Below are 14,370 nucleotides of genomic sequence, written 5' to 3'. Positions count from 1 at the left end.
TTTGTTTTTTTTTTTTTTTTTTTTTTTTTTTGGGAATCACAGATTTTGAGTCCAGAATGCTATGATTCTAATCAATTATTGGATCAGTCTACATCATTTTTAGCAAGTTATTTTATTTTATTTTTAAAAAAAAGTTTCAAATTTATAGTGTCCGCTTTTAATGATTACTCTTTATCATCAGACCATGATATCTATTATTTTTTATAATTGCACTTGTTACAATTTAGCATTGGTTAAATTGTAGCTTGAAAATTAGTCTTATATTTAATTTTATATCAAATAAGTATTTGCGTGATTGAATAAGACTGTCTCTTTGCATTGTAAAACTAAAAGAACAAAATTAGGTTTTTAATTACTCTCTTGGAGTCAAGAATGGGAGCCCACAAATCAAATTAAACTTCTTTTAATCATGTGTGACTTTCATTTATCTTACATTCCTTTTTAGGCTCGCCAAGACTTTAAATCAAGTCATCTTTGTCTTTCTATTATCTTTTTCTCTTTTTTATTTTTTTATTTTTAACAATAAGTGACTTTAATTTCTTTCTTTTTCTTTTTTTATAATATTTTTCTTTAAGAGAAACTTGTAAACAATAAAATTAGAACATTTCTGTGGTTTTCAATTAGCTCAAGTTAAAGGTGTTATTGGGAAGATGAAGAGATATTATTGCTGTTAAAGATAAGGTGGAGAGAAGATAACAATGCTTGTTAATTATGTTTGTATAATAATAATAATAATAATAAGGGTCATGTTAACGAGTGTCGTAGGGCATTGGTTAACAATCCAATTAAAGAAAGTTTTCATGGAAAAAGAAAAAAAAAAACAATTAATGTTTTGACAGATTTTTTTCATTTCTCATAAAAGTGATGTCAAAACTTTCTTAAAATGGATTCTTAACCAATGCCCCAATAATACTTGTTAATATTTCCCTAATAATAATAATAAAGGGTCTAATGTTGTGCACTATAATAATAATGATAAATGGAAGCTATTCCTTCCATTGCTGGTGCGGAATTTGAGAAGAATAGAGACATTCTAACAGCCTTGTAGTTTAACTAGTTCATAGTTCTAAATATTTCTAGGGTCATGCTAACGAGTACCCTTATGACACTAATTTATAATCCATTTTAAAAAAAATTTGATATTGCTTTTATAGCAAAATGAAAAAAGCTGTTAAAATGTTAATTACTCTTTTTTTTTTTTTTTCATTTCCCATAAAAAACTTTCTTTAAGGGCACTCGTTAGCATTTCTTATATTTCTAATAGAGACATTTATCGTTCTTTGGTAAAAAAATAGAGACATTCATGGGCCAAAATGGCCAAATACCACTGTTTTTAAAAATATTCTACAATCTACCACTATTTTTAAAATATGTGATGATTTACCAATAATTGAGAGCTCGAGTTTGGGTATGTAACTCAAGTTCNATATGGAATACTGATAATTGTGACTGTTTTTGTCTTATTTGAAGTGGGGTTGTTTTAATTAAATTTGGAGTGGGCCCATAATATGATAGCATAGCATCATATATATATATATATATATGCATGAGTGCTTGCTTGTTTATATTGATGTTGTATACAATATTGACCTTGCAATTGTTAACTTCTGTTGGTAAAAACTTGCAGCCGTTAAACGGGTATGGAGTGGCTAAAGTTTTGGATTCTGGGCACCCAGACTTCAAGGTAGGTGATTTAGTTTGGGGAGCTAATACTAGATGGGAAGAGTACAGCCTAACCACGGCAACCGAAAGACTAAAAAAGATCAAGCATACTGATGTACCCCTTTCCTACTATACGGGCCTTCTTGGTAAGTTCTTTACTCATTCTATAAGTTTTGAATTGATTTGCATTAACAGAAGATAACTATATTATGCTAATTCCTTTTGATGTATGCGCGTCTCCAAGAGTAGTTTCATAATTAATTTAAGGATTCTTGTGATTGTGTACTGGGCTTCATGTCAAATTTCCCTCTAAATGTGTTTGAATCTTTGATTTTTTTTTTTCTTTGTTTACAAAATAGGTATGCCTGGTGTGACTGCTTATGCTGGTTTCCATGAAGTTTGTTCTCCTAAGAAAGGAGAATATGTCTTCGTTTCAGCAGCATCTGGTGCAGTTGGCCAGCTTGTTGGACAATTTGCAAAATTGTTTGGTTGTTATGTTGTTGGAAGTGCTGGAAGTAAAGAAAAGGTATACTTTTTAGTTCACCATTCCTTCTTTATTTGAATGCTACTTCATTGATTGTGGACTGCACCTGGTGGGATGAACTTACCATTCACATGAAAAAAATCGTCTACTTTTCATTTAATTTAATTTTAATTTTTCTTACCTTTTTTAGTGTGAAAAACTTATGTTTCTTCTGTTGTAAATTAGGTTGATCTACTGAAAAATAAGTTTGGTTTTGATGATGCTTTCAATTATAATGAAGAGCATGACTTGGATGCAGCTTTGAAAAGGTGAGTACCGAGTGTCATTTGCATATTATGAATACAAATTTCTCTGAGATATGATATATTGTGACCAACATTAAGAAATTTATTTGATAAAGAAAAGGAAATTATGAGGTCACAGATTCAATCGTGTATGACAGCATGAATTGTTTTACTCACTTTCAAAAAAGAACACCCTCCCCCTCCCCCACCCCCCCCCCCCCCCAAAACCAAAAAAAAAAAAAAAAGGAAAAAAAAGAATTTATTAATGTAGAAATTAAATTTTCATATCCAACTATTAAAATCCATCTATTAGAGCCTTAGTAATACCTTGATTTTTAAAATACAGTATTATTGGTCTGTGTCCATCATCAGGTATTTCCCAGAGGGCATTGATATCTACTTTGAGAATGTTGGGGGTAAGATGCTTGATGCAGTGCTCCTAAACATGAGAACCCATGGTCGTGTTGCTGTATGTGGAATGATCTCACAGTATAATCTTGATCAAACTGAAGGCGTGAAAAATTTGATGCACCTCATATTCAAGCGCATCCATGTTACAGGATTTTCATCTCTTGACTACCATCACCTCTATCCCAAGTTATTAGATACTGTGCTGCCTTATATCAAAGAGGGGAAGATAGTGTATGTGGAAGACATTGCTGAAGGCCTTGAAAGTGGTCCAGCTGCCCTGGTTGGACTCTTTAAGGGTCGCAACAAAGGGAAACAAGTAGTTGTAGTTGCTCGAGAATAATTCAGCCTAGTCTTTTATCTATACTTAAGTGCAGTGTCTTCCTAGTAAAGGTTGCAAATTAAGTGTTTTGAGGTTAATTAGTCCAATCCCAATGGTTTATTGGGTTGAAAAGAATAAAAACATTGTAGGTAATTGTAATTCCCGTTTGTTATGAGTGTATACTCCCTGGAATAAATGGAAGGGAAGAGAATTTGGGGTGTGGCAGTAAATGCTTTGGTGTACGTATTTCCTTGTAACTTTTGTTTTATGGTTGTGAAGAGGAGAAGACACTGCAATTGACTTTCTGTTGTCCTTGAGGAAATAGTTATTAGCATCATTCAGGTTGTTCCATATCTCTAACTAGACGTGGGTTGCAGTTATCTTAACTGATAAAATCTATTGTCATCGAATAAGAGATTTGAAGTTCAAACTTTGCTTACATAAAAAGTTGGTTGACATTTGAGGTTTAATTATCATGAAGTGCACGTCATAATATATATATATATATATATTTATATTTTTTGGAGAAAGCATGTCATAAGTTGAAGTTCTATCAAATCTATAAAATAAAAAAATAAAAATGATGACAATACTAATAATTAGTCCAGAGCATTCATTTATTTTGGTTTTATTATTTGTTTGGGGAAGTAGAGGTAAGTTGGCACAAAATTCAATTCATTGTCCTCCTTTTTCCACTCTTAATGTCTCTTTATGTAAAACTAGTGTGTAGCACAGTGCATATGCAAGGGTACAATTAAAAATTTTAAAAGAAATTTAAACTATACATGATATTAATTTATACTTTTTTTAAAATCACAAAATTTTAAAATATGTAATGGCTTCTCATATTATATTAAATCATACATATATGATTTAGAATTTAATTCGTTTTAAACTCTTCAGTTTTTGCAACTAATAATTCACTTGCCACAAAAATAAAAAACTTAGATAAACACATGGTAAAAAATTGGATTACAATTGAAATCAATTTAGTTATTAATTAGATCTGGACTTTTCGATTTTTACACTCAATAATTTACTTGGCACAAAATTAAAGAATTAAATAAGACATATAGCATAAAATTGAGAATTTCATTAAAATCTAATTGAATTTTCTCTCAGTTTTGTGTGTGTGTGTATGTATATATTTGCTTTATTTCTCTTCTAGGTAATCATATATAATTTAATTGACTAATTCGCTATACCGATTCATTTATGCATAGAAAAAAATTGATAGTTATATTATACTTAATCAATATTACTATTTAGGCATTCTGAAAAAGGAGATAATAATATATACATTTTTTTTATTTGATTTTAAGTTATAAATTAATTAAATATTAGTCTTAAATTGATCTCCATTTAAAACTCAAGTTATCAGTAATTTATATTGTTATTTTTTTTAATAGTCACAATTTCTATTACTCTAAATGGTAAGAAATTTATAATTCAAATCTATATAAAAAAAATTACAAATGGAAATAATTAACTTTTTATGGTAAAATATTTTAATATATAGCCATGCTTTATAGTTTCAGCTATCTATATAAACTAGTTGCTAACTCGTGTTATGCACGGGCACCTATGTATTTGTGAGATAGACTAAAATAATTTTATAAAATTTTAAATTGATTAAGAAACTAAATTATTACATGATTTGCTCTTGTATGACTTCAATTTGTGTTACAATTTGATGAAGAAGTCATTGCTTGAATGCGCAATGGCGTACAAAAAATTGTCAAACAATTTAAAATACTACAAAAAATTACTTAAAAATTTAAATATTAAAAACTTCTAAAAGATAATATATATATATATATATATATATATATATATTAAAGAATCAAATGATTCATGGCTTAGAAATTATTGAAACAAAAAAATATATATATGACTAAAAAATAGAAAAATATAAAAAATAGGTTGGGTTACATTCAAAAGACTAATTCATGGCTATAAATTTGAACCCTATCATAAAATATCACGTTAGTGAAGTAGAGAGATAATAATAATAATATATAATAATAATAATAATAATAATAATAATAATAATAATAACAACGTTTGAGTTTGAGTTTAAGTTGGACTTGTTAAAAAGATAGAGTTTCACATCTTTTTAAATTTGGATTAAACAAAAATAATTTTGTTAAAAAAAAATGATGAGTTTGAGTTTAAGTTGGAGTTGTTAGAGAGATAGAGTTTCACTTCTTGTTAAGTTTGGACTAAATAAAAATAATTTTATTTAAAAATAATAATTTTATTTAAATATTTTGCTACTGTGAAAAATTATGAGAATTTTAGAGATTTCAGTTATATATATATATATATATATATATTAACTATAGTATCAAATAATTAATATTAAAATCCTTACCCAAAAAGAAAAAACATAAGAAAAAGAAAGCACACTCACAGAGTGCCGGTTAATGTCTAGTTAATTTAATTGAATTGGTTGGCAAATGTTCTAGACTTCTGGTTACTCAATTGATAAAAATTTTTATAGTTGAATAAGAGATTTGGGTTATATCCATGTCTATACAAAAAATTAATTTATGTCTTGAACGCCTTATTTCCATTAAAGAGGACACAACAATTTTAGTTGTCATTTACACCCATTTACTTTTTTGTTTCCTTTAAAGAGGACGAGATTAAGAAAAGTTTTTTTTTTTTTTTGGAGATAAGATAGACAAAAGACACAAGGGATGGGGAAGGAGGGAGTGTGAAGATAAGACTAACAACACTAGCACTTACAAAAGGACCTAAACTTTGTAAGTTCTAGCAAGACTTATAAATTGAAAACTCATTCACTAATTGACTGATGTAGTACTTTAGACAACTTATATTTTCTTTTCTTTTTTTGAGATAATATAGTCAAAAGAGATTAAGAAAAGTTTAGTTGTCATTTTCAACTAATTTGCTATGTCAAGATTAAAAAATTTACAAGGTAGCTTTCCAAACTGTTGTCATCCCACTAACATCCAAAAATGTCGTGTCATTGAAATTTTGGCTATTTCAATTTAGGGAATTGGGTGGATTATGCGAGTTAATTTTAGTATGTGTTATATGTTGGAGTAGGTGTGTTTCAAACACTTAACCTTTACTTTGAGTCCCACATTAGTCAGGAATAAACATTGTATTAAGTTTATAAGGCTTTGCACATCTTTAGTGGTAAGTTGGAACACTATGGGCTAGGTGTTGGCTTGGGCTTAGACTTGGCTTTGTTATATCATTCTTGGGCCTCACCTTTTCCATTCATTTCTTTTAGCCCAAATTTGTTTTGATGTAGTCGTTGGTGAGTATCTAAGCAGCCCGTTGGGCATTTAATGATCAACCCGTTGGGCATCTATCTGCACAGTAACCGTTAGGCCTAGTCCATTTAGGTAGCCCACTTTTCTTCCTGAGTTGATATATATATATATATATATATATATAACCCTGTTTCACTTATCATCTTATCAGTTTTTTTGCCTTGCTGCCACCATTCTCCTTCCTCTGTTCAGCTCTAAATTTTCTGCTCATCTCCACCTAAAAAAATTTAGCATCATTTTTTAGTTTTAAGGAAAGGCAAATTAAGGTTGTTCTTAGTTCTTCTTGCTTGAATATGTGATCAACTTGAAGAAATCACTATAGTCTAATCTTGGGGGTTGTTCGGTCAAGAGAGCCATTCACACCGAGTTCTACTTCGAGTGACACGAATCAACCTTTAAAGACAACGCATTTTGCATGATTCTATAGTTTGTGAGATCTTTCTAACTCTATCTATTTATTTTTGTCATTGCCAATTTTTTAGGGTTTATATTGTTGAATCAAAACTTGTTTATTTAGCCATATTTTCCAACATTATATTCCAAATTTTAAATTTATTTTAATATTCATAGATAAATTTAAGTTATATTTTCTCCAAATCCTATAAACCATTGAAGAAATCATAGTAATTGACCAATTTTCTCATAGGTCAAGGTACACATGTTTTGAACTATCAATACATTCTAACATTTTTCTAAAAAAAGAGGGGGGAAAAGCTGTAAGTGCAACATCCATGTCACTACCCACTATATATGCTTACGAATATGTTGAAAAAATCATTTATTTTTCATATTAACATTTTTAAATCATAAAGTTAACCAAAAAATTAAATTTAATATAAGAAAAAGATTTAAAAGAGATTATAGATGCATATATAAAGGGGTTGTATCAGGCAAGGACGGAACTAGGATTCAAAGTTGGGGGGGGGGGGGGGGCAGGCTTAATATAAGTTCATTGAATTTCAAAATGTCCATTAACATCTTAATCCCATATTTATGGATAGATATATGATCATGTTGCAATGAACTGATTCTTATTTTATCAATAGCAATTTCTCAAAATTTTGTTCAATGATTTTCAGAAAATAGGATATTAGTAATGACTTTTAATTTATTTGTATTCTTAAAAAATCAAATATTGTAGTTGACTTTCCCATTATCTACAAATCATATAAAAGTTATATAAATTATAAGGATATATCTTACATCTATGTAACATTCAAATAATTTCTTGACTTGTAAATAATGAGAAAATCAATGTTTATTTGGTTTGGTTTGGGTCTAATTTTTGGAACAATGAATCTATAAGATAGGGAAATAATAATGAAGTATCTCAAAATTAATTAATTAAATAGTCAATGAGTACTTCTTTTATCATTTCTTACTTATCTTTTGAACCAAAATTTGACACATATATTGATATATGCTCCATCTAGCACTATAGCAAACACGTGCCACAACCCCCTCTACCCATTTAGGCAATTAGAATTTCAACATTCACACAACCCAATACAACTATTTTATTTTATTTTATTTATGAAGAGGATAGCCACAAGTTCACACACTATCAATTACTAGCATTCAAGAGAAAGGGGAAAGCATAGACTAGAATAGTGATCCGCAAAAAAAAAAAAAAAAAAAAAAAAGAAAAGATTTAGAGTGTTTTCATCCTCATAAAAATTAAAAATTGGCAAAGGATCTACCTCACAGGCTCACACAACAAATCTTAGATAGAGCAGAGAAAGGGGACTAATGAAAGATGTTAGGACATATGTAATTCACTTGTTATGAACATATGTCACTATTTTATGTAATTGGCTGATCTTTTGACAAAACGCACTTTACTTATAATTTGGTAGATCTAGGATGTGTTTCAAGTTCAAGTGTTGAAGGCATGCAAGTCTGTCCAAGATTCAAGTGTAAGAAGTGTTGTTCATTAAAGTTCAACAGTTAGCTATCTATTGAGACTTGTAAAGCTGTTGAAGCCCGTGACTCAACAGCAACTCGACAGATAGGGTATTTGTCGAGGTTTATAAAGTTCAGTTTTTTAGGACTGTTTTTCATTCAATCCATAATTGTATGTTTGGACTTTCTTTTCTTCCAACCTTAGACATATAAAAGGATTATTTTAAGGGCTGTCAAAGAAGACACAAGTTGCACAAGTGTTGAGTAAAGTTTGTTTAAGCAAATTGTGACCGGAGATAGAATTTGCCCTAATTCATCTTTTTAGTGAAGAAGCTGCTGTGTTTGTACACCGTAGGGTTTTGTAACCAAGGAGCTTCTCGATCTTCATCGTCTAGATGAACTGAAGAACTTTACAGCCAACAACCTTCTCTAGTTGGTGATTGAAGTCACGTATTGAGATCCGCGCAATTGGTTAGTCATGTACTAGGAGCTGTGCATTGAAAAGAAGAGATTATCACTACAAAACAAGTTCAATTGGGTATTAAGGTAAGAGTTCAACTATAGGTTGATATAAGGTACTGGGTCCCTTTACTTGTAACCACTTGTTGTGATAATAGTAGAGTCTCGGGAGTGTTGACCTTAAAATCACCTGATGGGGTTTTTGCCGTATAGATTTTCCCAATTCGTAAACAAATCATTGTGTCAATTTATTTTTCACTACATACTTAGTTATTGGTGATTTGTTTGTGCTACCACGTGTTTGCATGTTAATTTGATTAATTAATAAACTTAGCTAATTAATCAGTTAACTCATCATAAGGGGTCAATTCGCTTTTGTCCTATCAAAAGATTTCAAAGAAGAGAGGCTAGATTAGAGAAGGAAGAGTCTAATATGCTATATTGCCTAAAGGGTATCCTTGTTATCTAGATTTGTGATTTTTTTTTATTGGTTTTTTGGTTTGTTTGAATTTTTTTTTGGGACAACTGGGCAAAGAGTAGGTTATAAATTTTTTTTTCCTATTTGGGTTTCATGGATCAATTTGTAAATATTTTAGGGGAGGGGGGCCAAGTATATAAATTTTGGGATCATATGTTAAAAATTTTGTTTATATGCATACAAAAGTCAAATTTTTAAAATTTTGAGGGGGGGGGGGGGGGGGGTTGGGGATTTGGTCATAGCCCCACTCTATCCAAATGTTGCTCCGTCTCTGGTATCAGGTCTTGGTGGTTTTAGAAAAACTCAACCCACCACCCAACTTAACCCGTCATTTTCATAGTTCAACGTGGTCAATTAGTTTCATACTTGAGCAGGCTGGTGCAAAGCAAATTAGATGGTTTGAATAGCTTGTTGCACAAGCCTAATTGTAAATGTTGAGAAACTAAATTAATACCATTAATAAAAGTGAAATTAAATTGATCCTATGAATCATTACTCCTACCTCTCACATCCAACTGTCATGAGTGACTAATATATAAGAGTAATTATAATGCCATATTAAAATTAACAAATATAGCCACAACTATCCTACATGATAGATTGTGATAATTGCTGTCACTTTCACATGAACTTATCACTTTTCTTTATGGCTTTCAATTTGTCGCATAAAAAGTTGTGGTAAGAATTGTAATTTATAACGTAGTCTTAGAATTTTTGCATATATAATGGTACGCACAATAACATCTTGCCACGCAAGCAATTACTCGTAGTACTAGGAAGGTGTCATTGGTGTGTAGTGTACTGCGCGCAAAGTACAAATACAACTTCACATATTCTACACAAATGTAACACACACAAACGAAGAGAGAGAGAGCGAGAGAGAGATTGTTGTTTGTAATAGTAGCAATGGCGAGTGTTGCTGGAGAGGAAGTCAGCAACAAGCAAGTTGTATTCAAGGACTATTTCACTGGATTTCCCAAGGAATCAGACATGTACGTGACCACAACTACCATAAAATTGAAGGTTCCAGAGGGCTCCAATGCTATTCTTTTCAAGAATCTCTACTTGTCCTATGACCCTTATATGCGTATCCTAATGCCGCGAGTTGTTCCTAATGGACTCTCCAATTACACACCTGGCTGTGTGAGTTTTTGTGTTTGGTTCCCCAAAAAATTACTATATGGGATACGAATTTCTGATAATTATTACTGTTTTTGACTAATTTGAAGGGGCGTTGTTTCAAATTTGGAGAGTGCCCATAATATAATAGCATAGCAAGATGATATTTTGAGTTCTTTTTCCTTCATAATTGAAATTGGAAATCTTGGGTTCCAACTTAAGAGTTATGTGTTGTTCATAGTGATTTATGTTTGAAAAGTTAAGAAAATAGTTCAATTTGACAATTGGATTTTAGAAATTCAAAAAGACGATAGAACCTTTTACTGGGAAAAAATGTTTAGGAAGGAGAAAGAGAAATGCAGAGCATCCTTAAATTGTGAAACATTTTAGAGATTACTAATAGATTTACTAATTTTTTGTAAGATAAAAGAGATTAATGAGATAGAATTTTATATATATGCATGAGTGCTTGCTTGTTTAAATTGATGTTGTATACTATATTGACCTTGCACTTGTGCAATTCTGTTGGTAAAAACTTGCAGCCACTAATCCTTTATGGAGTGGCTACAGTTTTGGATTCTGGCCACCCAGACTTCAAGGTAGGTGACTTAGTTTGGGGAGCTAATACTAGATGGGAGGAGTATAGCGTAATCACGGAAACCAAAAGCCTCAAAAAGATCAAGCATAGCGATAAGAACAGTTTTTGGATTCTTGGTAAATTCTTTACTCATTCTATAAGTTTTGAATAGATTTGCATTTAACAGATCATTATATTATGCTAATTCCCTATTGATGTATGCGTGTCTCCAAGAGCAGTTTCATAATTAATTTAAGGCTTCTTGTGATTGTGTGTGGGGCGCATCATGTCAAATTTCCCTATAAATAAGTTTGAATCTTCTGATTTTTTTTCTTTTGTTTACAAAATAGGTATGCCTGGTATGATTGCTTATGCTGGTTTCCATGAAGTTTGTTCTCCTAAGAAAGGAGAATATGTCTTCGCAGCAGCATCTGGTGCAGTTGGTCAGCTTGTTGGACAATTTGCAAAATTGTTTGGTTGTTATGTTGTTGGAAGTGCTGGAAGTAAAGAAAAGGCATATTCTATTAGGATATATGTACTTTTTAGTTCACCACTACTTCTTTATTTGAATGCTGCTTCATTGATTGTGAATGGCACCTGGTGGGATGGCTTAACATTCACATGAAAAATCTTTTCTTTTTCTTTTTCTTTTTTTCTTTTTCTTCTTTTTTAAGTATGAAAAACTTATGTTTCTTCTGTTGTGGATTAGGTTGATCTATTGAAGAATAGGTTTTGTTTAGATGACGCTTTCAATTATAATGAAGAGCATAACTTGGATGCAGCTTTGAAAAGGTCAGTACAGTATGTCATTTGCATAATTTGAATACAAATGCCTCTGAGATATGATATATTGTGACCAACATTAAGAAATTTATTTGATAAAGAAAAGGAAATTTGGATCTCGCAGATTCAATTGGGTATGACACCGTGAATTTTTTTACTTAATCTAAAAAAGAGCTCCCCCAGCTCCACCCAAAAAAAAAAAAAAAAATTTAATATAGTCATTAAATATCCAAGCCTTACGCAATATTTCCTTGATTTTGGTTTTTGGCCATCATCAGGTATTTCCCAGAGGGAATCGATATCTACTTTGATAATGTTGGGGGTGAAACACTTGATGCAGTGCTCCTAAACATGAGAACCCATGGTCATGTAGCTGTATGTGGAATGATCTCACAGTATAATCTTGAACAACCCAAAGGCATAAAAAATATGATGCACATCATGGTCAAGCGCATCCATGTTAAAGGATTTTCATTTCATGATTACCATCACCTCTATCCTAAGTTCTTAGACACTGTGCTGCCTTATATCAAAGAGGGGAAGATAGTGTATGTGGAAGACATTGCTGAATGCCTTGAAAGTGGTCCAGCTGCCCTGGTTGGACCCTTAAAGGTCGCAATATAGGGTAAGTAGTTGTAGTAGCTCGAGAATAATTCAGCCTCGACTTTAGTCTCTACTTATGTGCAGTGGCTTCCTAGTGTTGCTTTGATCAAAACAAGTGTTTTGAGGGTTGGCCCAATCCATATGGTTTATTGGGTTGAAAAGAATGAAAACTTTGTAGGTAACTAGCTGATGTTCCGTGCGATCGATGCACGGGTACTGTATAAATTTACTTTAAAATATTTTTAAAAAAATTATATTTTTTTATTTATAATTATGCATAATACTTATTCTTTGCCTCTCTACCATTGCTCTTAGCTATGAATTATCTTCCTCCTTACATCGAAACTTGTTAATAACGTATGTTAAATCTCCTTCTAAGATGATATATCTTATACATATCTCAATTTCATAATTAATAACCTAGACAATCATTTTTAGTTTTGCTTTCTCCAAATTCAAATTGCTCTCCCTTTACAACTCAATGCCGCAATAAACGATTTGTTATGATATGTTTTAGGACTTCCTCAAATGTCACATTTGAGATAAAAAATAATTAAAATTTAAAAGATAAGAACTCTTTATTTTGTTAGGTTTATAATTTTAGGACTTCCTTAAGTGCCACATTAGAGATAAGAACTCTTCAAAATAGGGTATGCGTCTCAAACCTGTGTATTATTTATATGCTTCCATGCCATACACTTTTGATACATACTGCCCTTCATTTTGGTTCAAAAACATATGCTAGTAAAAGCTAACAGATCACTGAGGAAGAAGGCCGAGGTGCTAATTTCTATGTAAATATTTGGGCAAATGATAAGTTTTGTAAGATAAGTTTTGTTTTAGTGTTGTGAAGAGGAGGAGAAGACACTTGAAATTGACTTACTGTTGTCATTAAGCAAAAAATTTTAGCATCATTTTTTTTTTTTTTTGAGAATACCAATCGCGGTGCATTATTAGCATCATTTAGGTTGTCCCATATCTCTAAGTCCCATAACTCTAAGTAGATGTGAGTTCCGATTAACTTAATTGATAAAGTCTATTGTCATCAAATAAGAGATTCAAGGTTCAAATAATTAATCCCACTTATATAAAATATTGGTTAATATCTTAGCTCAATGATAATGAAGAATCATCATGGAGTGAATGCTATAAATTGAAATTTTATTGTATCTATAAAAAATTAAAAAAAAAAATCGTCAGACAATACTAATACTTAGTTCTACTCAAACTTTCATTTAGTTTGGTTTTATTATTTGTTTTGGGAAGTAGAGGTAGGTTGGCACAAAATTTCATTTCATTGTCCTCCTTTTTCCACTTCTAATGTCTCTTCATGTAAATTTGCTTTCTTTCACCTTCTAGGTAATTATATATAATTTTCTTCCAAGAAAAAAAGGTAATCATATATAATTTAATGGACTAATTTGCTATTATGATTCAACTAGTCGCTTACTGAAAATGAAATTTAATGAATGCAAAGCAGTTATGCAAAATACTATTTAAATTAAAAGACAAATATTAGTAAATGTCATTATCCTTAGCTGTTTGTGTTGTATCTAGAGTTTCATATCTAAGTTACTACAATACTACTTGCAGCCACTAAAGCTCACAATATAAGTATATTATATAAGGCCAAAACTTATATTATCTTCAAGCTCCCCTTAGCCTTACAGAGTCCCTAACAAAATTTCTTTTGTATTGAATTTGATTACAGAGAACTTATTCAAAATTATTTGAATTAAACCTCACAAATTAGAAGAAAAAAAAAATTAAAAAACATTACAACATTGTAGCTGATTAATATACAAATAAACTACCAATTTAACATGATAAATTACTATTAGAAATTTAGAAAGCAAAAATTAACAAAATTAAAGTTGTTACCCAATTAACCTAAAACTTTTCATATTCTAAACTTGTCAAACAACTATTGATATAAAATATTCTGTAATTACTTCAATACCGCAAGTTGTTCATGCTGTAA

At 30.8% G+C, this 14,370-nt stretch overlaps 1 protein-coding gene and 1 pseudogene across 1 annotated transcript; both read left to right on the top strand.

Moving 5' to 3' along the window:
• Nucleotides 1–1,701: 1,701 nt before the first annotated feature.
• LOC136062539 (2-alkenal reductase (NADP(+)-dependent)-like) lies at nt 1,702–3,460 on the top strand. Its single transcript, XM_065761677.1, has 4 exons — nt 1,702–1,808; nt 2,022–2,188; nt 2,372–2,454; nt 2,803–3,460. Exons 2-4 carry the CDS (start codon nt 2,024–2,026, stop codon nt 3,179–3,181), a joined length of 627 nt encoding a protein of 208 aa, XP_065617749.1. The 5' UTR covers nt 1,702–1,808; nt 2,022–2,023; the 3' UTR covers nt 3,182–3,460.
• Nucleotides 3,461–10,180: 6,720 nt separating this feature from the next.
• On the top strand, nt 10,181–12,630 carry LOC112007386 (2-alkenal reductase (NADP(+)-dependent)-like; annotated as a pseudogene).
• The last annotated feature ends 1,740 nt before the right edge of the window (nt 12,631–14,370 follow it).

This window comes from Quercus suber, unplaced genomic scaffold (assembly GCF_002906115.3).
Source record: "Quercus suber isolate HL8 unplaced genomic scaffold, Cork oak 2.0 scaffold_425, whole genome shotgun sequence".
NCBI lineage: Eukaryota > Viridiplantae > Streptophyta > Magnoliopsida > Fagales > Fagaceae > Quercus > Quercus suber.
The sequence above is the reverse complement of the archived record's forward strand: the minus strand, read 5'-3'. Positions and strand labels throughout refer to the sequence as shown.

Bases quoted from the DNA above. Each gene is read 5' to 3' on its own strand.
- LOC136062539 (XM_065761677.1), top strand. From the start codon at position 2,024: ATGCCTGGTGTGACTGCTTATGCTGGTTTCCATGAAGTTTGTTCTCCT. The intron at 2,189-2,371 runs GTATACTTTTTA...GTTGTAAATTAG, and splicing joins GTGCTGGAAGTAAAGAAAAG to GTTGATCTACTGAAAAATAA. The intron at 2,455-2,802 runs GTGAGTACCGAG...GTCCATCATCAG, and splicing joins TTGGATGCAGCTTTGAAAAG to GTATTTCCCAGAGGGCATTG.